Source organism: Lissotriton vulgaris, chromosome 11 (genome assembly GCF_964263255.1).
Source record: "Lissotriton vulgaris chromosome 11, aLisVul1.2, whole genome shotgun sequence".
NCBI classification, from domain to species: domain Eukaryota; kingdom Metazoa; phylum Chordata; class Amphibia; order Caudata; family Salamandridae; genus Lissotriton; species Lissotriton vulgaris.
The window spans coordinates 605,858,593-605,881,180 of NC_141699.1; the positions used below are offsets into that span (position 1 = coordinate 605,858,593).

At 55.3% G+C, this 22,588-nt stretch overlaps 1 protein-coding gene across 1 annotated transcript in view; it reads right to left on the bottom strand.

Moving 5' to 3' along the window:
• Positions 1-22,588, bottom strand: part of XRN1 (5'-3' exoribonuclease 1) — a 1,308,150-nt gene that overhangs the window by 126,198 nt on the left and 1,159,364 nt on the right. Inside the window, exons 39-40 of the mRNA XM_086943712.1 lie at positions 10,706-10,819; positions 10,500-10,608 (exon numbers count right to left, since the gene is read on the bottom strand). Of these exons, the coding sequence (XP_086799838.1) occupies positions 10,500-10,608; positions 10,706-10,819 (223 nt within the window). The remainder of the gene's footprint in view (positions 1-10,499; positions 10,609-10,705; positions 10,820-22,588) is intronic.

Consider the following 22,588-nt stretch of genomic DNA (forward strand, 5'->3'; position numbering starts at 1 on the left):
AGATAGCCCTTGACAGTGCCCAGAGCAGAGCCCTGCTGGGCGAGAGAAAGAAGGAAGAGAAGAATCTCAGAGAGAGGGGCATTGAGAGGATCCACAGCCTTTGCTGTGCACCATGCCACAAATCTGTTCCACCTGCAGGCGTATACCGTTTTTGTGGAGGGACGCCTGGCTGCCAGAATGATGTTGCAAACTTCAGGAGGCAAGTCAAATGGCCTCAACTGCCGCCGCTCAATCTCCATGCATGGAGGTGGAGACTGGACAGGTTCGGGTGGAGGACCGTCCCCTGCTGCTGCGACAGAAGGTCCTCCTGAAGAGGCAGACGAACCGGGGGATCGACTGACATACTGAGTAGCTCGGGATACCAGTACCTTCGTGCCCAGTCCGGAGCCACAAGGATGACTTGTGCCCGGTCGCGCTTGATCTTCTTCAGCACTCTGGGCAGAAGAGGTATAGGCGGAAAGGCGTACAACAGACCGCAGCTCCACTCGCGACGAAAAGCGTCTCCGAGCGAGTGCCGCCTTGGAAATTCCAACGCGCAGAACTGATGACATTGCGCGTTCTCTTCGGTGGCGAATAGATCTAACCAAGGCTCTCCCCAACGCAGAAAGAGGCCTTGCGCCACGTCCGAGTGCAGACGCCATTCGTGATCCATCGAGCACCGACGCACAAGTTACTACTTGTGTAACAATATATCTGTAAGAGACATTAGTTAGTGATAGATTCCTTACCTTAGAATATCCCCAGGCGTCAGACTGGATCCGGAAATTTTTGCGTAGCAATACCCCTGCGCGCTGTCAGGCGTCGTCTGCGGCTCCGCGTCCGTCGTCGGCGTCGTGAGCGCCGGGATGACGTCATCGGAGTATATAGACGGCGCCCATGCGCGCTGACGTCAGTTCTGATAACACAGCTTTTCCGCGCCAGATACGCAGAGCCATGTTAGAACTAACACTGGTGCCATGAAACTAGGGCCCTGAAAGGGGATGACCTTAACCCTAAATATCGGTTCGCAGAACGGGGAGGATGGGAGGGCGGTAAGGAATCTATCACTAACTAATGTCTCTTACAGATATATCGTTACACAAGTAGTAACTTGTGCATCTGAAAGAGACACGTTAGTGATAGATTCCTTACCTTAGAATAGATACCCCAGCAATACCAACCCCGGTGGTGGGTCTGCGAACCAATATCACACCAGAAAGTCCTGGAGGACGGAACGGCCAAAGAAGCCATCCCTCCGGACTTGACTGTCCAGGCAGTAGTGTCTTGCGAACGTGTGCAGCGAGGCCCACGTGGCTGCCTGACAGATGTCCTGCAGGGGGACACCGCGGCCCAGGGCAGTTGTCGTTGCCGTGGCCCGAGTGGAGTGAGCCCGCAATCCAGCCGGGGGCTCCTTCCTCGCCATGGAGTAGCATGCTTGGATGCACAAGATGATCCACCTGGAGATGGTCCTCTTGTGTACAGCCTTTCCCTTCTTCGCGCCCACGTAACCAACGAAGAGTTGGTCATCCACCCGGAATTGGCGAGTGCGGTCTAGGTAGTAGGAGAGCGCACGTTTTGGATCCAGACGGTGGAGCCTCTCCTCCTCTTTCGAGGGATGCGGAGGCGGAAAGAAGGTGGGCAAGGTGATGGACTGCCCGATGTGGAAGGCCGTGACAACCTTGGGCAGAAAGGAAGGTCGTGTACGCAACACCACCTTATCAGGGTGAACAGACAGGAAAGGCGGAGAAGAAGAAAGCGCCTGGAGCTCACTCACCCTCCTGGCAGAGGTGATGGCAACCAGGAAGGCCGTCTTCAGCGTAAGGAGGCGAAGAGGACAGTTATGAAGTGGCTCAAAGGGAGCACACATCAGATAGGTGAGAACAAGGTTCAAGTCCCACTGGGGCATCACGAAGGGAACAGGAGGGAACATGTGTGTGATGCCCTTCAGAAATCTACTCACTATAGGGGACTTGAACAAAGAAGGCTGATCAGGTAGCCTCAAGAAGGCTGAAAGAGCAGAGAGGTACCCTTTAAGAGTGCCCAGAGCAGAGCCCTGCCGGGCAAGGGAAAGAAGAAAGAGCAGCACTTCCGAAAGGGGTGCAGAGAGGGGATCCACAGCCTTTGCTGCGCACCATGCCACAAACCTATTCCACCGGCAGGCGTATACCGACTTAGTGGAGGGACGCCTGGCTGCCAGAATGATGTCACAGACTTCGGGAGGCAAGTCAAATGGCCTCAACTGCCGCCGCTCAATCTCCAAGCTTGTAGGTGGAGACTGGACAGGTTCGGGTGCAGGACCGTCCCCTGCTGCTGCGACAGAAGGTCCTCCCGAAGAGGCAGACGAATCGGGGGATCGACTGACATGCTGAGTAGCTCGGGATACCAGTATCTTCGAGCCCAGTCCGGAGCCACAAGGATAACCTGGGCCCGGTCGCGCTTGATCTTCTTCAGCACTCTGGGCAGAAGTGGTATAGGCGGAAAGGCGTACAACAGGCCGCAGCTCCACTCGCGACGAAAGGCGTCTCCGAGCGAGTGCCGCCTTGGAAACTCCAACGCGCAGAACTGCTGACATTGCGCGTTCTCTTCTGTGGCGAATAGATCTAACCAAGGCTCTCCCCACTGTCGAAAGAGACCTTGCGCCACGTCCGAGTTCAGACGCCATTCGTGATCCATCATGCACCGGCGGCTGAGTTCGTCCGCCCTGGCATTCAGAGAACCTGCCAGGTGTTGAACCACCAGAGTCACGCCCTGATGTTCCAGCCACTGCCAGAGGCGCAGAGCCTCCTGGCAAAGGGTCCACGACCCCACACCGCCCTGCTTGTTGCAGTACCACATGGCGGTGGTGTTGTCGGTGAACACTTGCACCACGCTCCCCCTGACAGAGGGGAGGAATGCCTTCAGTGCAAGACGAATCGCCCGCAGCTCCAGAAGGTTGATGTGGAGCCGGGACTCCGCCGGAGACCAGAGGCCTCTGATCTCCGCCTCTCCCATGTGGCCTCCCCAGCCCTGGAGGGACGCGTCCGTCACAACTACGTGCTCCGGCTGGGGTAGAGAGAGGGGTCTGCCACTGACCCAGTCGCGGTCCGTGAGCCACCACTGCAGTTGTTTCGCAGTGCCCTCCGAGATCAGGACATGATCGGACAGGTTGCCCTGATGCTGGGCCCACTGAAACTTCAGGTCCCACTGCAGAGCCCGCATCCGCCACCTGGCGTGACGCACCAGAAGGATGCAGGAGGCCATCAGTCCCAGAAGCCGCAGCGTCAACCTGACCGAGACCCGGGATAACGGCCCGAAGACAGGAATCAGAGCCTGAATATCCCGAACCCGCTGCTCGGGTGGGTAAACCCGAAACTGCGCTGAGTCGAGAACCGCTCCGATGAAAAGGAGCTTCTGAGAGGGACACAGGTGTGACTTCGGCACATTGATGGAGAACCCCAGCAAGTGCAGGAGGTCGGCCGTAGTCTGGAGGTGGCTGACGACTGTCTGGGGCGAGCCCGCCTTCAACAACCAGTCGTCGAGGTAGGGGAAGACTGACACCCCTTGCCTGCGCAGATGGGCTGCGACCACCGCCATCACCTTCGTGAACACCCGTGGGGCGCTGGTAAGGCCGAAGGGGAGCACGGTAAACTGAAAGTGCTCGTGGCCTACCGTGAACCGCAGGTAACGCCGGTGGGCCGGCAGGACGGGGATGTGGAAATAGGCGTCCTGCAAGTCCAACGCTACCATCCAGTCTCCTGGGTCCAGGGCAGCCAGGACCTGAGCCAAAGTGAGCATCTTGAACTTCTCCGTACGGAGGAAGCCGTTCACGTTCCGCAGATCCAAGATAGGGCGTAGGCCCCCTTTGCCCTTCTTGGGTACCAGAAAGTAGTGGGAGTAACAGCCACGTCCTACTTCTGGCCCAGGAACGCGCTCGATGGCCCTCTTGGCCAAGAGGGCCGAAACTTCCTCTTGCAGAAGTCGCAAGTGATCCCCCGACACACGGTGGCATTGAGGTGGCATGGATGGAGGGGAAGACTCGAAGGGGAGGGAGAAACCCCTTCGGACAATTTGCAGCACCCACCTGTCCGAAGTGACTGTATGCCAGTGGGAGAGGTGATGGCGAACCCTGCCTCCCACAGGCGTCACATGGGCCTGAAAACTCGGACTAGGAAGGTTTTGAGGCGGGGGCTGCTGAGGGAGGTGTGGACTGGCCTCGCCGCTGGCCCCGACCACCGCCACGGCGGTTCCCACGGCCGCCACCGCGTTGCTGAACATTCTGCGGCGCGTGGCTGACGGTCCGTGGTGGGGCGCCCCTTCCGTGGCCACGAAAGGAGCGAAAGGCACCCGATTGCTGGCGTGGGGCCGCAAGGCCCAAGGACTTGGCCGTGGCCCTGGAGTCCTTAAAACGTTCCAGCGCATGGTCTGCCTTGTCGCCGAAGAGGCGACGGCCATCAAACGGCATGTCCAGGAGAGTGGCCTGGACATCGGCCGAGAAATTGGCGGACCTCAACCAGGCGTGGCGTCGAACCGCCACTGTCGTTGCCATCGCCCTGCCCAGTGAGTCCGTGGTATCCAGCCCACACCGGATGGAAAATCGTGCCGCATCTCGGCCGTCCGCAAGGGTTTGGCTGAGTTTAGCCCTGACCTCCTCAGAGCATTGTGGCAGCACCTCCGCAACCGTGTCCCACAGAGTGTGGGTGTAGCGGCCCAAGAGACAGTTGGTGTTCACTGACCGGAGCCCTAGGCTCACAGACGAGAAGACCTTCTTCCCGAACTGCTCATATCTCTTGGATTCCCGATCGGGCGGGGCCGTCGGGAATGCGGTCTGGGAAGTGGAGGCCTGGATGACCAGGCTCTCGGGGGTGGGGTGGGTGGACAAAAAGCAAGGGTCGCCCGGTGCCGGGCGGTAGCGTCTGGCCACGTTCCTATCCACAGGGGGACCTGTGGCGGGCTTGGACCAAGTGCCCAGCAGAACGTCACACAAGGCCTCATTGAACGGCAGAAGGGGCTCCGCGGAGCCGGACTGCTGTTTGAGCACCTCAGTGAGGAGATTAGTCCTCACGGCCGCGACGGGGAGCTCAAGGTTTAGGGCCTTAGCTGCCTTCGTCAACACTACACTGTAAGCCGAACCCGCCTCCGAAGCCACAGTCGGGGGCGACGTAAATCCAGTGTCTGGCGATGTGTCAATGCCACTGGCCTCCCCAAGCTCAAATGTCCAGTCCTGATGAGACTGGCAATCACGTGCCAGAGGGTCCTCGGACCCCTCCCACTGCTCCTCGTCACCCAGCTCCTGGAGACCAGGATGAACAGCCAGGGCCTCCTCGTGGAGATAGAATTCTCCGACGGCCGACGGAATCGGCGCCCAGCGGCGCCCCTCCGACGCCTGAGGCGGACCGTAGGAAGCATTGGGGTCGGCAACCACTACGGCTGCCGGGGACGACACCTGAAGGGACGGCGCCGGTGAGGTCGTAAGGTCGACCGGCGAGGTCCCGGATCCGGAGTCGGATCCAGCGAGGTCGCGCGGCGCCGGGACCGAAGTCGCCAGCGGCGCCGGGCCCGAAGCACCCGACGTCGTCGGGGCCGAAGCGCCCGACCCGGAAGGACCTCCAGACGGAGCCGATCGGCCCGAAGGCGCCACGGGAACCGACTGAGGAGGGAGGGCCCTCATGGCCATGAGGTACCTCTCGACCTCCTCCTGCGACGCGCCGTGCCCAGGGACCCGAAGGTGTGGGGCAGGCGGCGACGCTTGCGACTCCCGCGGAGCCGCGTGGGCGGTGTCGCCCGAACCCCCGGCCGCATCGAGCGAGCGTCGGGGCGGGTCGGAGGACCGATGGTGTCGCTCCGACCTCTCATGCCTCTTACCTGAGGACTTGGATCCAGACGATCGGTGACCACTCCCGGAGCGTCGATGACTCCGACCTCGCGACCTGTCCCTCGACCTCCCGTGGGACCGGGACCGGGACCTGGAGCGGCGCGGGGCCGACTGCCTCAGCTCGAGACGCTTGCGGGACCGCTCCCGCCTAGCCTTCGACGTCAGGGCCCGGCAGTCGTCACAGGTTCGATCGTCGTGGTCGAGGCCTAAGCACTTCAGGCACCGGCGATGGGGGTCCGTGACCGACATGAGTCGGCCGCACTTCGAGCAAGGCTTGAACCCGGGCATCCCTGGCACCGATAGTCGAGAAGCGACTAAGTAGAGATCAAAAAGATCAAAAAAGTTTTCAGTCAAAAAGTGACTGGGGGTAGAGCTTCTTCCGGATCTGCGCTAGCTGGCGCGGAAAAAAGAAGAACTGACGTCAGCGCGCATGGGCGCCGTCTATATACTCCGATGACGTCATCCCGGCGCTCACGACGCCGACGACGGACGCGGAGCCGCAGACGACGCCTGACAGCGCGCAGGGGTATTGCTACGCAAAAATTTCCGGATCCAGTCTGACGCCTGGGGATATTCTAAGGTAAGGAATCTATCACTAACGTGTCTCTTTCAGATGGCTGAGTTCGTCCGCCCTGGCGTTCAGAGAACCTGCCAGGTGTTGAACCACCAGAGTCACGCCCTGATGTTCCAGCCATTGCCAGAGGCGCAGAGCCTCCTGGCAGAGGGTCCACGACCCCACACCGCCCTGTTTGTTGCAGTACCACATGGCGGTGGTGTTGTCCGTGAACACCTGCACTGCACTCCCTCGGACAGACGGGAGGAATGCTTTCAGTGCCAGACGAATCGCCCGCAGCTCCAACAGATTGATATGGAGCCGGGACTCCGCCGGAGACCAGAGTCCTCTGATCTCCGCCTCTCCCAAGTGGCCACCCCAGCCCTGGAGGGACGCGTCCGTCACAACTACGTGCTCCGGTTGGGGAAGGGAGAGGGATCTGCCGTTGACCCAATCGCGGTCCGTGAGCCACCACTGCAGCTGTCTCGCAGTGCCCTCCGAGATCAGGACGTGGTCGGAAAGGTTGCCCCGGTGCTGGGCCCACTGAAACTTCAGGTCCCACTGCAGAGCCCGCATCCGCCACCGTGCGTGATGTACCAGAAGGATGCAGGAGGCCATCAGTCCCAGAAGCCTCAGCGTCAACCTGACCGAAACCCGGGATAACGGCCCGAAGACCGGGATCAGGGCCTGTATATCCCGGACTCGCTGTTCGGGCGGGTAAACCCGAAACTGCGCCGAGTCGAGAACCGCTCCGATGAAAAGGAGCTTCTGAGAGGGGCACAGGTGTGACTTCGGCACATTGATGGAAAATCCCAGCCTGTGCAGGAGATCCGCCGTAGTCCGGAGGTGGTGGACGACTGCCTGGGGCGAGCCCGCCTTCAACAACCAGTCGTCTAGGTAGGGGAAGACTGAAACCCCTAACCTGCGCAGGTGAGCTGCGACCACCGCCATCACCTTCGTGAACACCCGTGGGGCGCTGGTAAGGCCGAAGGGGAGCACGGTAAACTGAAAGTGCTCGAGGCCTACCGTGAACCGCAGGTAACGCCGGTGGGCCGGCAGGACGGGGATGTGGAAATACGCATCCTGCAAGTCCAACGCTACCATCCAGTCTCCTGGGTCTAGGGCAGCCAAGACCTGAGCCAGTGTCAGCATTTTGAACCGCTCCTTCCGGAGGAAGCCGTTGACGTTCCTCAGGTCCAAGATAGGGCGTAGGCCCCCTTTGCCCTTCTTGGGTACTAGAAAGTAGTGGGAGTAGCAACCACGTCCTACTTCTGGCCCAGGAACGCGCTCGATGGCCCCCTTGGCCAAGAGGGCCGAAACTTCCTCCCGCAGGAGCCGCAAGTGATCCCCCGACACGCGGTGGTGTTGCGGTGGCATGGCTGGAGGGGTCGTCTCGAAGGGGAGGGAGTAGCCCCTTCGGACGATCTGCAGCACCCACCTGTCCGAAGTGACTGTGCGCCAGTGAGAGTGGTGATGGCGAACCCTGCCTCCCACTGGCGTCACCTGGGCCGGAAAGCACGGACTAGGAGGGTTTAGAGGCGGATGCTGCGGGGGCAGGTGTGGACTGGCTCCGCTTGCCTCCCCTACCGCCTCCACGGCGGTTTCCACGGCCGCCGCCGCGCTGGACGACAGTTTGCGGCGAGTGGCTGGCGGCACGTGTGGGGACGCCCCTTCCGTGGCCACGAAAGGAGCGAAAAGCAGCCACTTGCTGGCGCGGGGCCGAGAGGCCCAAGGACTTGGCCGTAGCCCTGGAGTCCTTAAAGCGCTCGAGCGCGTGGTCTGCCTTGTCGCCAAAGAGGCGACGGCCATCGAACGGCATGTCCATGAGAGTATTCTGGACATCAGCCGAGAAGTTGGCGGACCTAAGCCAGGCGTGGCGTCGAATCGCCACCGTCGTAGCCATCGCTCTGCCCAGCGAGTCAGTGGTGTCCAGTCCGCACCTAATCGAATACTTCGCTGCGTCCCGACCCTCCACAAGGGCTTGGCCGAGTTTGGCCCGTACCTCCAACGGGCACTCTGGCAGCACTTCCGCCACCGTGTCCCATATAGAATAGGTGTAACGGCCCAAGAGGCATGCGGTGTTGGAAGACCGCAGTCCACAACTAAGGGACGAGAAGACTTTTTTGCCAAAGGCCTCGTACCTCTTGGATTCCCGATCAGGGGGTGCTGACGGGAAGGCGGTCTGGGAGTTAGAGGCCTGGATGACCAGACTCTCGGGGGTGGGGTGGGTGGACAGGAAACATGGGTCGCCCGGAGCCGGGCGGTGGCGTCTGGCCACGTTCCTATCTACAGGCGAACCCGTAGCGGGCCTGGACCAAGTGCCCAACAGAACGTCCGACAAGGCCTCATTAAACGGCAGCATTGGCTCCATGGAGCTTGACCGCGGCTTAAGGACCTCAGTGAGGAGATTAGTCCTCACGGCCGCGACGGGGAGCTCGAGGCCCAAGGCCTGAGCAGCCCTCATCAACACCACACTATATGTAGCGCCCTCCTCCGAAGCCACGGAAGGAGGAGAGACGAATCCAGTGTCTGGAGAGGTGTCCAGGCCACTGGCCTCCCCAAGGTCTCCTGTCCAGTCCATGTTAGACCGACATTCCCTTGTCAGAGGGTCCTCAGACCCCTCCCAATCCTCCACTTCCCCCATCTCCTGAGACTCAGGGTCGTAAGTGAATGAGGATGGGTCACAGGGATGGAAATCCCCGACCGGCGTCGAGATCGGCGCCGACAGGCCCCGTCCCGACGCCGGAACCCATACAGAAGAGGAATTGGGGACGGCGTCGGCCGGGACCGACGCCGGCGGGGACACCACACGGACCGACCCCGGGGGGGTCGTAAGGTCCACCGGGGACGCTCCATCGCCCGACGAGGGCCGAACGGCGCCCTGCGGCATCGGACCCGAAGGCACCGACGACGCCGGGACCGCCGAACCCTGCGGCGCCGAGCCCGAGGGCAGCGGCGGCGTCGGGATCGCAGAGCCCTGTGGCGCCGGCGTCGGAGACGTCGGCGGCGTCGAGGCCGAAGCACCCGACGGCGTCGGGGTTGAACCCGACCCACTAGGGCCCCCAGACGGGTTCACTGGGCCCGAAGGCGCCGTGGAACCCGTCGGGGAAGAAAGGGACCTCATGGCCATGAGGAAACGCTCTATCTCCCCCGGCGTCGCGTTCAGCCCAGGGACCGGGGGGTATGGAGCCGAACGCGGCGCCCGCGACTCCTGAGGAGCCGCGTGGGCGGTGTCACCCGAACCCCCGGCCGCATCGCGCGAGCGTCGGGGGGAGTCGGAAGAGCGATGACGTCTCTTCGACTTCTTATGCTTCTTACCTGACGACTTGGACCCGGAGGAGTGGCGCCGACTCCCGGAGCTGTGACGGCTCCGCCCCCGCGACCTGTCCCTCGACCTCCCGTGGGACCGGGACCGGGACCTCACTCGGCGCGGGGCCGACTGGCGGATCTCGAGTCGCCTGCGGGACCGCTCCCGCCTGGCCTTCCTCGAGAGGGCCCGACAGTCGGAGCAGGCCTCGTCGTCATGGTCGACGCCCAAACACGTCAGGCACAGTCGGTGCGGGTCCGTAACCGACATGAGTCGCTCGCAACCGCCGCAGTGCTTGAAGCCGGGCATCCCTAACGGCACCGTCGGAGTCGTGAAGACTTCGAAAGAGATCAAAAAGATCCAAAAAGTTAGTCAAAAAATGACCAGGGAACTGCTTTTTCCAGATCTGCGCTGGCTGGCGCGGAAAAAAGAAGAACTGACGTCAGCACGCGGAGGCGGCGTCTATATACTCCGACGACGTCATCACGGCGCCCACGACGCCGACGACGGACGCGGAGCCGCAGACGACGCCTACCGACGCGCAAGGGTACTGCTACGCAAAATTTTCCGGATCCAGTCTGACGCCTGGGGATATTCTAAGGTAAGGAATCTATCACTAACGTGTCTCTTTCAGATATGAGATGCTAGCTAGGATGACATGAGCTTTGTTTAATAGTATTACTAGGAGATAATGGTCCAGAGGTATTTATTAAGATGACATAACATTAACTGTAGTACCAATAAAATGTGTGAAATAAAACAATTAAGCATTAAATCAAATATTCTGATAAAATATACACCTGACATACCAGCAGACTGAGGGAATGAGTGTGGAGCGGGTCCCGGTGGTAAAGTAGCTCCCATGGCTTGAAAATTTGGAAACAGTGGAGGTAATGGAAAATTCATTCCGAAGGCGCTCTGCATACAAGAGTATAAAAAAGTTAACCTCTTGGTGCACAGAACACACAAAAATGTGTACACGAAAAGTGGAAATTACAACATTGAATTGTATTACCAATCTTTGAAGAGCAAACAATGCAGCTTTCTCCTTGGCTTCATTTTCAGAGTGGCATGGAGGTCCATGGGTAATCAGGCCATTAGATAGAGTTACCTGGCACACAGTCATTGCCTGTCAAAAGCAACAAAATAGAAACATTAACTACATTGGCAATGAGAGCCTGCACTAACATATCGAACTAAATATGTTACCCAGCAATCTATTTGTGTTTCGAATGGCAGCAAAATGTTGGCTGAGAGATACTTTAAACAAATAAATATATTAAAAAACAAAAACAACAGCATTAAGAGAACAGATATACGCAACAGAGAACTTTGAATAACATAGCTCTAGGCGTACACTCGTTTCATGTATGCTAATGAATTATACATTTGCATTGCCATGGAATGTAATGGCAGAAACAGCTTACCAGGAATATGTATTTGGCCTTTTTTTTACCACATAGACTGCTACTTAATCTTCACCTTTTTATGACAACCTTTAAACAGCCACTCCCTGCCACAGCAGATGTGTGGGTGAACCAAGTTCCTTAAAAGAAAGTGCTACTGCCTTGGATTTGTAGGTGTATCTGAACTAACATCAATGTGTCACACAATGACCTGTGGCCTGTTCAAGCAGTTGCCCGTGCACTTATGATGACAATTCTGAATTCCTTTAATAAAGCAACAGTAAATTCAAAACAAATATGCAAAAAACGTTGTCATAAGGGGAAGAATACCACCTGAATGATCCTGATCAAGGGGAAATGAAGGTTTGAATTCAACACACCGATCATATGCATCATCTTGATTATCACTCTTTGTCAGAACCTAGACAAAGAAAGTGCATCTAGTGGAGGAACCAGGTACATGACCTTCATGTCTTATATCTACTCCCAGAGTGATGTGGAAGAGAAAAAGATCAATAATGTTGATTGAGGGGGGCGTGGCCAGCAGCATGGTGGCCAAGACGTGCTCTACCGCAGCTCCGGTCGGGCTGCGCTGAATCCGGCTTAAAACTTATGCCCTGAAACCCCGCTTCGACTCCACGGCAACTGTACAGGTGCTGTGCTTCCCTGGGCGCAATACCCGCTAGATTTATCAACGCAATCACCCCCAAAACAACAGAGCGGAGACTGCACCGGCCTGCCGAGAACACCAAGATGGCGGCGTTGTAAATCGACAGAGAACGACCCGGAGACGTGATAGCCGCCGGGACCTCCTGACACGAGAAGAGACAACTGCCGAGTGCTTGCGGTGGACCGGAGGACCCCCTGTGAGGTGTGTGGGCGACCCGGGCCTCGGAACAAAGAGCTCCTGAAGTGGGAGGGGCCCGTCACGGGCGCCGACTGAGGCCCCTGAATCCCCGGGGAAGCAGTGAGGCATACAGACGGGAGCGGCTTGCACCGGGGCGGCGGGACCGCCCGCCGGAACTACAGGAATATGCCAGCGGCGCCCGGCGCTGCAACCCCCAGGCTGCCCTGAGTCACCGGCGGCTGCACAGAGAGAGGGGTGAGTGGCCCTGTGCATTAAGAGCGCCTGGACGGCATCGGCTTGTGTAGCGCAGAAACAGACTGCCCCCCCCCCCCCTCGGCCCTCGCCCTGCCCTGAGAGCTAACACTGAGGCCCGGGGGTGAGAGGGATCGCCCCCACCGACGACGCAACGCCATTAGAGGGCCTGAGCACACGGATAGCCGGTCTCGCCCTGGACACGCGACTACATGCAGGCTGAGTCAGGAGAGGAGGGAAGGAAGGACTAGACGCCGGGCCAGAATCACGGATCACACTCCCTGCTTAATACTTCAGGGCTGCTGAGGAGAGGCGGATAGGAGGAGGCCGGAGGTATACTCTATCAAGCGCCGGACCTGCTCACGTTGTTGCCTGACACAGGGACCCGAGGGAAGAGGCGGCGAGGCAGTGGTTGGTCCGTGTGGAGACGAGTGGGGTCCTGGAAAGGCTGAGAAACATTACATCCTACTTGAAACGCCACTTGGTCCTGAAGGATCTGGGGAGCGACTGGAGGCTTCAGGCACGAGGTACTGGAACCCGAGGACACGGACATTCAGTGAAGGTGGTGGGGGGTGTCAGCTTCAAGTGGGACTCGCCATTCGCAGTCGACAGCCATGAGAAAGAGAGAGACGATTGCCAAACCGCCCAAACAGGGCCTAATGGACAACTTTGCAGCGCCAAGCCAACCCACTGAGACAGCGCTTGCGGAGCCCGGCGTGCGCTCGGACACAGACTTGTTGATGGTAGCCATGCAGGCATCGAGGGCATATATTCAGGAATCGAGGGCGGCCCTGGAGGTAAAAATCGGTGAAGTTGGGTCAGAAGTAACGCTACTGCGGCAGGATTTTCGGAAGTTGAACGAAAGGGTGACTACGACGGAGACGCGAATAGGAGAAGCGGAAGACTCGATCACCACCATGAGGAGGGATATGGCGGAACTCCAGGCCTCGCATCGCCAGCTATTATGGAAGGTGGACGATGCAGAAAACAGAGCGCGACGCAATAACCTACGCTTTGTTGGTTTTAGAGAGGGAATTGAAGGGGCGGACATGGCAGCTTTCCTCCGCTCCTGGATCACAACAACCTTACCGGCGGCGCAGTTCTCGACGTGCTTCATCATCGAAAGGGCGCATAGGGCCCTACTGGCGAGACCACCGGAGGGTGCGAGACCCCGGCCTGTCATCGCCCGCTTTCTTAACTTTGCGGACAGGGATCTGATATTACGAGAATCTAGAAAGCTGGGAGAGATACGCGTTGAGAACACAAACATTATGATTTTCCCGGATTACAGCCAAGAACTGCAGAAACAACGCCGCTCCTTTGACGCGGTCAAAGCAAAACTGAGAGACATGAACATTACCTATATGCTGCTCTTCCCGGCAAAACTAAAGGTAATCTATAAGGACAAAGCGCACTTCTTTAATCACCCGGAAGATACCTGGCAGTGGCTGGAGGAGCAACCCATATTCCATAGGCAGGAGACCAACAACAGAAGAGAAGGGCCAGGCAGGCCGACTACGAGCGGTACACAGTGGGAAAGGCCGAGACCAAGCGACAGAGGGCCCAAAGAAATAAGAGGCGGACACCACTGACGCCCTACCCAGGAGGAGGCCCGGCAGGAGCGGCGCAACGGGATCCAGGTTCAGATGCCTGGACAACACTGCCAGATCGGAAGGAGATGAAAGAGAAGACTCAGAAGTGCATTCATCGGAAGGAGAGGAGGGAGGTGCACGCTCCGTCCACCCGCTGGAGAAAGCGATCCGGGAGATGGAGCAGGATGCATCGGGGCACACGACTGATCCCAGACCGGACACACAGGACTCACGGTCCTAAACAGGGGACTACAGGGCAGCAGACATTGCAGCTCGACCCGGCGGAGACACGCAAGTTGATGCACCCTCCTTACACCTATTAGTTACATTGGTTACTGACTTTCTTATGCACACATTCTTTAACTTTGACTCACGTAGTTGTTACGCTGGGAATGTATTGCATGTTCTGTATTGACCTGGATAACGTAGGTTGACAGGGAGGGGGACCTCTGGGAGGGCGACAGACCCTCTCCTACTGACAGTTCCGCCTCAGAGAGGGGTGGGACTGAAAGGGGAGGGAGGTGGGGTGGGGGAGGGGAAGGGAGTTTGGTTTGGTTGGCACTTATCAGTTGGGTTTGTCGGGGCGGGGACGGGGAGGGGACGACGGGAGGGGGCGGGCGGATGGGGAGGAGAAGAGGGATGGACAATATGAGTCATGTAGTCACATGTCAGGCAGGCACGCACTCTCACCACCATACACCACCGGCAACTTTCCTTTTCCACTTGGAATTCCTTGGCACATGAGATAGGCAGCACTTCTACACCCCAAGGCCTCTACTGGTGCGAGACGAAAGGGGCCCACTATGGAGAATGCACCGAGATAGCTATGGGGACCCCGGATAGAAACAGGCCACAGGGGGATACCCTTAGGGTGATGACTTGGAACGTTAATGGCCTTGGCTGTAGGATTAAGAGAGGTTTGGTTAACAATTACATAAAACGCTCTGGGGCAGATGTGGTACTCCTACAGGAGACACACCTGAAGGGCACGAAGTGTGCTTTCTTGGCGAGGGGGCAGTACACAGTCCTGGCTCACGCTGGGTTTACCTCCGGCTCAAGGGGGGTTGCGATACTGATAAAGAAGTGTCCACCAATGAAAGTAGCAAAAGTTTTGACCGATCCAAACAGCACATATGTAGGGGTCCGGGGAAGTGGGGACGGAGGGAATACACACTTATCTCGACTTACGCGCCACCCAAATTACAGACTGTTATGCTTCGGGGTATAACAGACATAATACTTAACACATCGGACACGATACAGGTCGTTGGCGGGGACTTTAACGATGTCATGTGCCCGTCGATGGACAGAACCGGGGAACGCGACCGTCCCGCGACCCTGACCCCGTTGGCCAGAACAATGACTACCGTGGGCCTTCTAGACGTATGGAGGTGGTTACACCCGACGGCGCAGACGTACTCCTACTTTTTGGGAGCTCATAAAGTCTATTCACAACTTCACTATATTTTCATGCCGAGACACATGCTTCAGGCGCCAGATTCGGCCGAATACTGTGCTAGAGGGGTGTCTGACCACTCGCCACTGGTGCTGGCTGTGGGCAGGAGGCGGCGGACCGGGCCTAGCATTCTTCGCCTTTCGAACTGGGATCTGCAGAACCCAGAGCTCCTAAGGGGATTACGAGCCGATCTTAAGGTATATCTGGCGGACAATGTAGGGACGGTGGACTCTAGGGTGGGCCTGTGGGAGGCACTCAAAGTGGTGCTTCGTGATAGGGCACACTGCCGGCTGGCAGACGCCAGAAGGAAAGAACAGGCGGAAATCCTGGCGCTGGAATCGCAAATGGTGCAACTGGAGACGGAGCATCTCCGGACTAAAGACCCAGAGACCCTGAGACGCCTTGTGGACGTCCAGGCCCAATACCGGCAGGCTGTAACCGGGGAGGCGAAGACGCAGGCACTGGCGACCCTGCACTGACTATGATGTGGGAGATAAGGCTGGAAAGCTCCTAGCATGGCTGAGTAGAAAAGAAAAAGGCGAGAGATGGGTAGAAAGAGTCAGGACGGGCCCGATGGCATGGGCATGCACCGATGACGAGATAGCGGATGCCTTTGCTGACTATTATGGGGCCTTCTATGAAGCACGCGATCTAGGGAGCAAGGAGGACGCGCTGTCCTATATGACAGGTATTGAGATTCCTAAGCTTGAAGACGCAGACTGCGAGGACCTAGAAGACGACATCACATTGGAAGAGGTTGGGATAGCACTTACGAACCTCCGAGCGGGTAAGACCCCGGGACCCAATGGATTCCCCGCAGAGTTCTTTAAGAAAACGGCAGACCTCTTAGCCAAACACCTTCTGGGACTATTTGAGGATGCTAAAAGGGAGGGCCATTTTCCTCTAGACCTCAGACAGGCCACAATTGTCCCAATCCACAAAGCGGGAAAGCCTCCAGATGACTGTGCGTCCTATCGCCCCATCTCCCTCCTGAATGTGGAGGCTAAGTTATATGCCACGATCTTGGCTCTGCGCTTACGACTAGTTATACCACAACTGGTCCATATGGACCAAACAGGTTTTATTCCGGAGAGGGCGACCAGGTACAATCTGCGTAGGACACATAATTGGTTGTGTGAAGTGGAGAAGAGGACAGAACCTCACTGGTTCTTGTCCCTGGACGCTGAGAAGGCGTTCGACGCAGTACATTGGCCCTTCCTAGAGGGAGTCCTAGAATATCTAAGGTTTGGGCCCAAGTTCAGAAGTAGGGTGAGACTCCTTTACTCGGGCCCTGTTGCACGAGTCAGGGTCAACGGGGCGATGTCCAAGGCCTTTCCCATACAGAGGGGAACCCGGCAGGGATGCCCCCTGTTTGCACTGACTATTGAGGTCGCGGCGTGCGCGATTAGGCAAAACCCTGAGGTGTCGGGTTTCCGGCTGGGTCAGGCGGGAGAACAGGAGGAAAAACTGTCCCTCTATGCAGACGATGTGCTGCTCTAAGTGACAAAGCCGGAGACTACTATTCCGGCGCTCTTTCTGGAGCTGGACCAGTATGGGGCCAGATCGGGATACCAAATTAATTGGCATAAATCAACGCTCTTTGACCCTAGGAGACGGGCGGAATGGCCTGACCTACCGAACAGACTGCAGACGACTACTGTAGGTTTCACGTACCTGGGGATATTCATAACAACAGATAGGACATTGGCCTACGAGCGCAATATTCTCTGTGTGCTTACTAACTTTAAGTTGGACGCACGCAGATGGCAGTTGCTCCTCCTGACACTTCTTGGACGGGCGGCCATGTTCAAAATGGTCTACTTACCAAGATTCCTCTATGCATTCCAAAACGAGTATCCCCCGTTACTGCGCAGGTTTTTCTTAGAGGTACATGCGGAACTAAGGTCCTTCCTAAGGTTAGGGAAGCACCCCAGGGTGGCATTGGCGACCCTACAGAGGCACCAATATGATGGGGGAATTTCTTTACCTGATTTAGAGGCCTACTACTGGGCGGAACTTCTAGCCCCCATCAAAGACTGGGTCCACGCACCGGCTGCGCATCCCACCTACGCACTAGAAAGACACAATATGGACACACATAGCTGCATATACTACATCTACGAGGGGAGGGGGCGGAACAAACTGCTACCGGCTACCAGACTTATTATTTATTTATTTAAAACATTTATAGAGCGCAGCTGTCGCCTGGCAGGCATCCTGGCGCTAGGGTGGCTACTCCTAAAATAGAAATAGTGGAAGAATGTTTAGTAGTGACGGAGGGACTCTAGGGAAAAAGCCAAGTCTTTATTAGTTTTCGAAAAGGCAGGAGCTGTGAAGTATGGCGGATGTCGGCGGGCAGACTGTTCCAGAGCTTTGCAGCCGCCACTCGGAATGATCTTCCCCCGATCCTAGCTCTCTTAAATCTGGGTACTGTTACAAGTCGAGCGGTGGCGGATCGAAGAGCTCTGGTTGGTGTATACCAGGTGAACATCCGTTGTAAAGGGATAGGTCCTAGCCCATGTAATGCCTTAAAGACCAAGCAAAGAGACTTGAAGGCAATACGTTGCTTCAAGGGAAGCCAGTGCAGCTCGGCTAGAGCAGCCTTGGTTGAGGATCTTCTGGTCCATCCAAGGGCCAGTTTGGCTGCTGCTGATTGGACACGATGGAGTCGGTCCAGTAGTACCAAGGGAGAGTCAAGCAGGAGAGCATTACAATAGTCAATGCGACTAAGAATGGTACACCCGACTATCTGCGCTCTAGCGGATAGTGGAAGTAGTGGCAGGATTTTGCGTAGTGATCGCATAAGGGCAGAGCAGGTGGCAACTGTTCTCGAAACCTGTGTTTCCATGCTCAGCTTGTTATTAAGCATGACGCCCAAATTCCGAACACTGGCCACAGGTGACGGATTGTCCGAGTTTTCTGGAAGCCAGAAACCAGCAGGCAAAGGGCGAGGTATGCGGCTGGCTGGGCAAAACAGAACCTCGGTTTTAGAGGAGTTAAATTGGAGGGAATTATGGTGTAACCAGCCAGCAGTATCTCTCAGGCAGTCGTGGAATGCTTCTAAAGTAATAGAGTCTTCACCCTCCCAGGAAAAAATAAGCTGGGTGTCGTCTGCGTAGTTTACTGTGGTAATGTTGTGTGATTTAATGAGAGAGACCAGTGGTAGTAAATAAACATTAAAGAGAATCGGGCTGATAGAAGAACCCTGGGGTACACCGTGAGGGACTGGGGAGAAGGCAGATTGATAAGGGGGGAGGGATACAGCCTGTTTCCTGTCGCTGAGAAAAGAGTGGAACCAAATCAGGGCTGAGCCATCAACCCCAGCCGCTCTCAGCCTCTCTAGCAGGATCAAGTGGTTGACGGTGTCGAATGCGGCAGACAGGTCCAACAGGATCAAGGCCGCCGCCTGGCCCCTGTCTGCACGCACTCGAAGTTCTTCCATGGCCGTAAGTACAGCTGTTTCGGTGCCATGGACTGGACGAAATCCAAATTGGAAATCGTCCAGAACGTGATTCTGCTCGAGGTGAGATGACAGGCAGGTGCTGACCCATCGCTCCACCACTTTCACTGGAAAGGGCAGAAGCGATATGGGGCGAAAATTGGAGAGGCATTCTGGATTCAGGGATGGTTTTTTCAGAAGCGGGGTGATCAACGCTTGCTTCCAGGGGTTTGGAACCACTCCACTGCGGAGAGATTGATTACAAATCCTCCGCAGCGTGTGGAATAGCTCGTGCCCGTAAGCCTTCCAGATTTTTGGGGGCAGTGGGTCAAGGGGGGACCCAGAGGTAATGCTCAGTGCCAGTCTTTCAAAATCTGCTTCGGGAATCTGGGGGAGGGCCAGGAGACTTTCCCTGGGCAGACCGACTGGCCTTGCGGTGTAATTTGTGGGGCAGGTTGCATGAGAGGTAGGTGGGTATTGGGATTGAGAAGATCCCAGGTTGTTAATGATTCTCGTGATTTTATCCAGAAAGAACTCCGCGAGATTATCACAGAGCGTCTGGGATGGGGGAATAGTTTTCTTCGTACAGTCTGGATGTATGAGATTCTCTAAGATCTGAAAAATGTTTTTTGAGCTGTTAGCTGCATTGACAATTGAGGAGCAATAGTAGGTCGATTTGCTCACTCTAATGGCCGCTTTATATTCAATAAGTTTGTTTTTCCAAAGGGTTTTATTAATGTCACAGTAACCGCGTCTCCACTTCCTCTCGGCCTGCTTACAGGCTGACTTGAGGGTTTTCAGAGAATCAGTAAACCAGGGAGCGGATCCTCGCCCTTTAAGAATGCCGCGTTTTAAAGGGACGATGGAATCCGTGATAGAAGTTATCCTGCTACTGAAGGTTCTGTAGTTGTTTTCCACCGAGCTAGTGGGGGAGACACTCATCTATATTGAAAACAGGGGTAGCAGAACCGAGCTTTCCTAGAGCTTTCCAGTTCCGGTATGTAAATTCAGCTGGACGACAGTTTTCAAGCTTGTTAACGGTGGTACTGGTGATGTATATTTTAATGAGTGAGTGATCAGTCCAGACTTACACTGGGGGCTTGGCAGAAGGCCACGAAAGCTATAGGGTGGACTCATAGGCCCTCGAGACAGACCCCGATTTGGGACTGTGCATGGCTAAAAGAACTCAGTAAGTTAAAAGGCTTCCGTGAATGGGATAATATCAGCATCTCCTCCCTGGGAGATGTGGTTAAAAGCGGGACCTTAAAGTCATTCCAGGCCCTGCAAACGGAATTTGGACTGTGTCGCTCCCAATTTTTCAAATATATACAATTCAGACATGCCTGGCGGGCGGAGAGGGCATTGCAGGAAGCGCTTCCTGAATACGCCCCACTGGAGGGCCGCTTATTGCAGGAAAAGATCCCTGAAAAGGCTGTATCCCTGACATACAAAACAATCATGAATAATAAGCCAGATAGGTTGATTGGACTCCGCACCACCTGGGAGGAAGAGCTGGGAACGATGGACGACGTAGACTGGGGGGTAGTGCTGATGCACCCTAGGGAGGTAGCCATCAAATCAAGACTCTGCCCGATACAATTCAAAATCTTACACAGGGCATACTTTGACAGACAGAGGCTCTTTAAGATGGGAAGAGTGACTGACTCTAGTTGTCTGCGTTGTGGGATGGCACCTGGGGATTTCTTACACATACTGTGGTCGTGCCCTCATATTAAAACTAACTGGGGGGAGGTCACGGTTGAACTGGGGGAGGTACTGGAATTTGAGATCCCGATGGACCCGAAACTCATACTCCTAGGGATGACAAATGACGTGGACCTGACCCGCCACCTGCTGACCTTTTTAGCCCTAGCGCTAGTGGTAGCCAAGAGGGACATAGCTAGGAACTGGGGAGCGCCAAGTACCCCTCAACTAGGAGAATGGAAGAGGGGAATGGATCTGTATATGGCGGCCGAGAGGGATACGTATAAGGCAAGGGGGTGCCCGAAGAAATTCAGCAGAATATGGGGCAAGTGGAGGCACTACCATGGTTTGGATGGAGCACTATAGGGTCTGCCGGTTATGAGTGGCCAAGATGTATACACCAGACGGAGCTCCCCGAGCTCGAGACATGATGCACTATGGGGGTATCGACTGACGAGTATTACTTGTACGATTGATTTTTGATGAGTAGCTCCTAACCTTTGCTGGGTTGTGCGGGAGGAGGGGGGGGGGGCAGTGGGGCCTTTTGCTTGACAAAGACATGACTGTATTATACTTGTTCTCAGGTGTTACAATAATAAAACTGCAAACTGTTTATTTGTTTATTGGGGGGTGGGAAAGGGGAAAAAAAAAGAAAAGAAAAGCAGATGAGCGGACCTTTCACTAGATGCCTACATTTGTGTCTGAGTTTGTATTTCCAGCGCTTTAACGATATTTGCCGCCCGACCCTCGGGTTGTGGGCTAAATGGCTGTGTGTTGCTTTACAGACTCTATTGTGTACTACAACTGGAGAATAGCTGGAATACTGCTTGTTTGATGATATTTTCCTGTGTATCTGCAAAAAAATATATAAAAAAAAAATAATAATGTTGATTGAGTGTGGGGAGTGAGGTCGGGAGGTATTTAGCTCAAGGTAAAGAATGAAATCAAGGAATACCATAACTCTGAAAACTAAACTGGCACTAAATAAAACTACTCGACAGAGGTGCTAGGAATTTCACTGAAAAAACCCTTCTGCTATGAACATCCCTTGGTAGAGTTGACCTTAGGTGTAGCTGTTCCAACAAGAGGGTTAATATTGACCTGGGCAGAAATATGGTCACTTAACTCTAGGGACTACACTAGGAGAAGTTGCAGTCAATAGTGTGTCCGAAGGACTTTCTGTAACAATGACCTTAGTCATACCAGACACCTATTATCCCCACACTGTATCTACAGTGAGGACGACTAGATTTTGGTTATCTTGTCCTTGGAAAGTGAAATATAAGCCCTGTCCTTCAGTGATGAAGCTACAGTCACTTGTATTGTTCCTTTCCTCAGAGCCCTTGAATTCTTTCCAGACTAACTGCTAAACCATTAGTATGGAGGCCATAAACAAGATAGGACATGCAAGCCAGATCGCCATTGGACATTCATTTTCACTACAAAGATGGCTCATGGTTTAAAATGTGGAAATATGGCATGTCCAAGATAAACAAAGATGGGGCAAACAGACTTCGACCCAGATGGAAAAATTTGCTACGGAACATCTTTGCTGATAAAAAAATAACAGGAGAAATAATGTCATAAATAGCTGAACCTTGCATGGAGAGCAAATGTCTGGAGAGTCTACAGTACAGCATACATAAAAAGCAAGGCTGAAGAGAATCAGATGGTGCATGCCACCCTCTCTTGATCAAGAGAGAACTGTGTCAAATAAACACATTAGCAGTAGTTCATAAAGGCGTCATTTGATATTTGGTCAGGATCCTACCCAACAGCAGGGAAAGAATCCAATAGCACGAGTCTCAGAAGCAATCGATGTTGGAGGATTTAAAGTAATATAATTTATAAATGACAGACAAAAGGTAAAGATTAAGACAGGTGGCAAGAAAAAGAGAACATTATCTTTCAATGAAACAACCAGTAACAGAGTCTAACTTTGGTACAGTAAATTGGGAGACTATCGGAGTTGCTTTCAATGCTAGTTCTTTATCGAGCAGGTAAACCAGTTCTGAGATAGTAAAAGTTGATAGGTCCCCCTTACAGTTTTAAAATTAAAGTTAGTAGAACTTGCTGCCACTTTTACGACGGCTCCAACGAGACGCAAAAGCTTGGCAGCAACTCCCGTTATCATTGCTGGTCCGTGCAGCCCTCTTCAAGATGGCGGCATTGCCAAGATTTCTATACGCACTGCAGAATTAC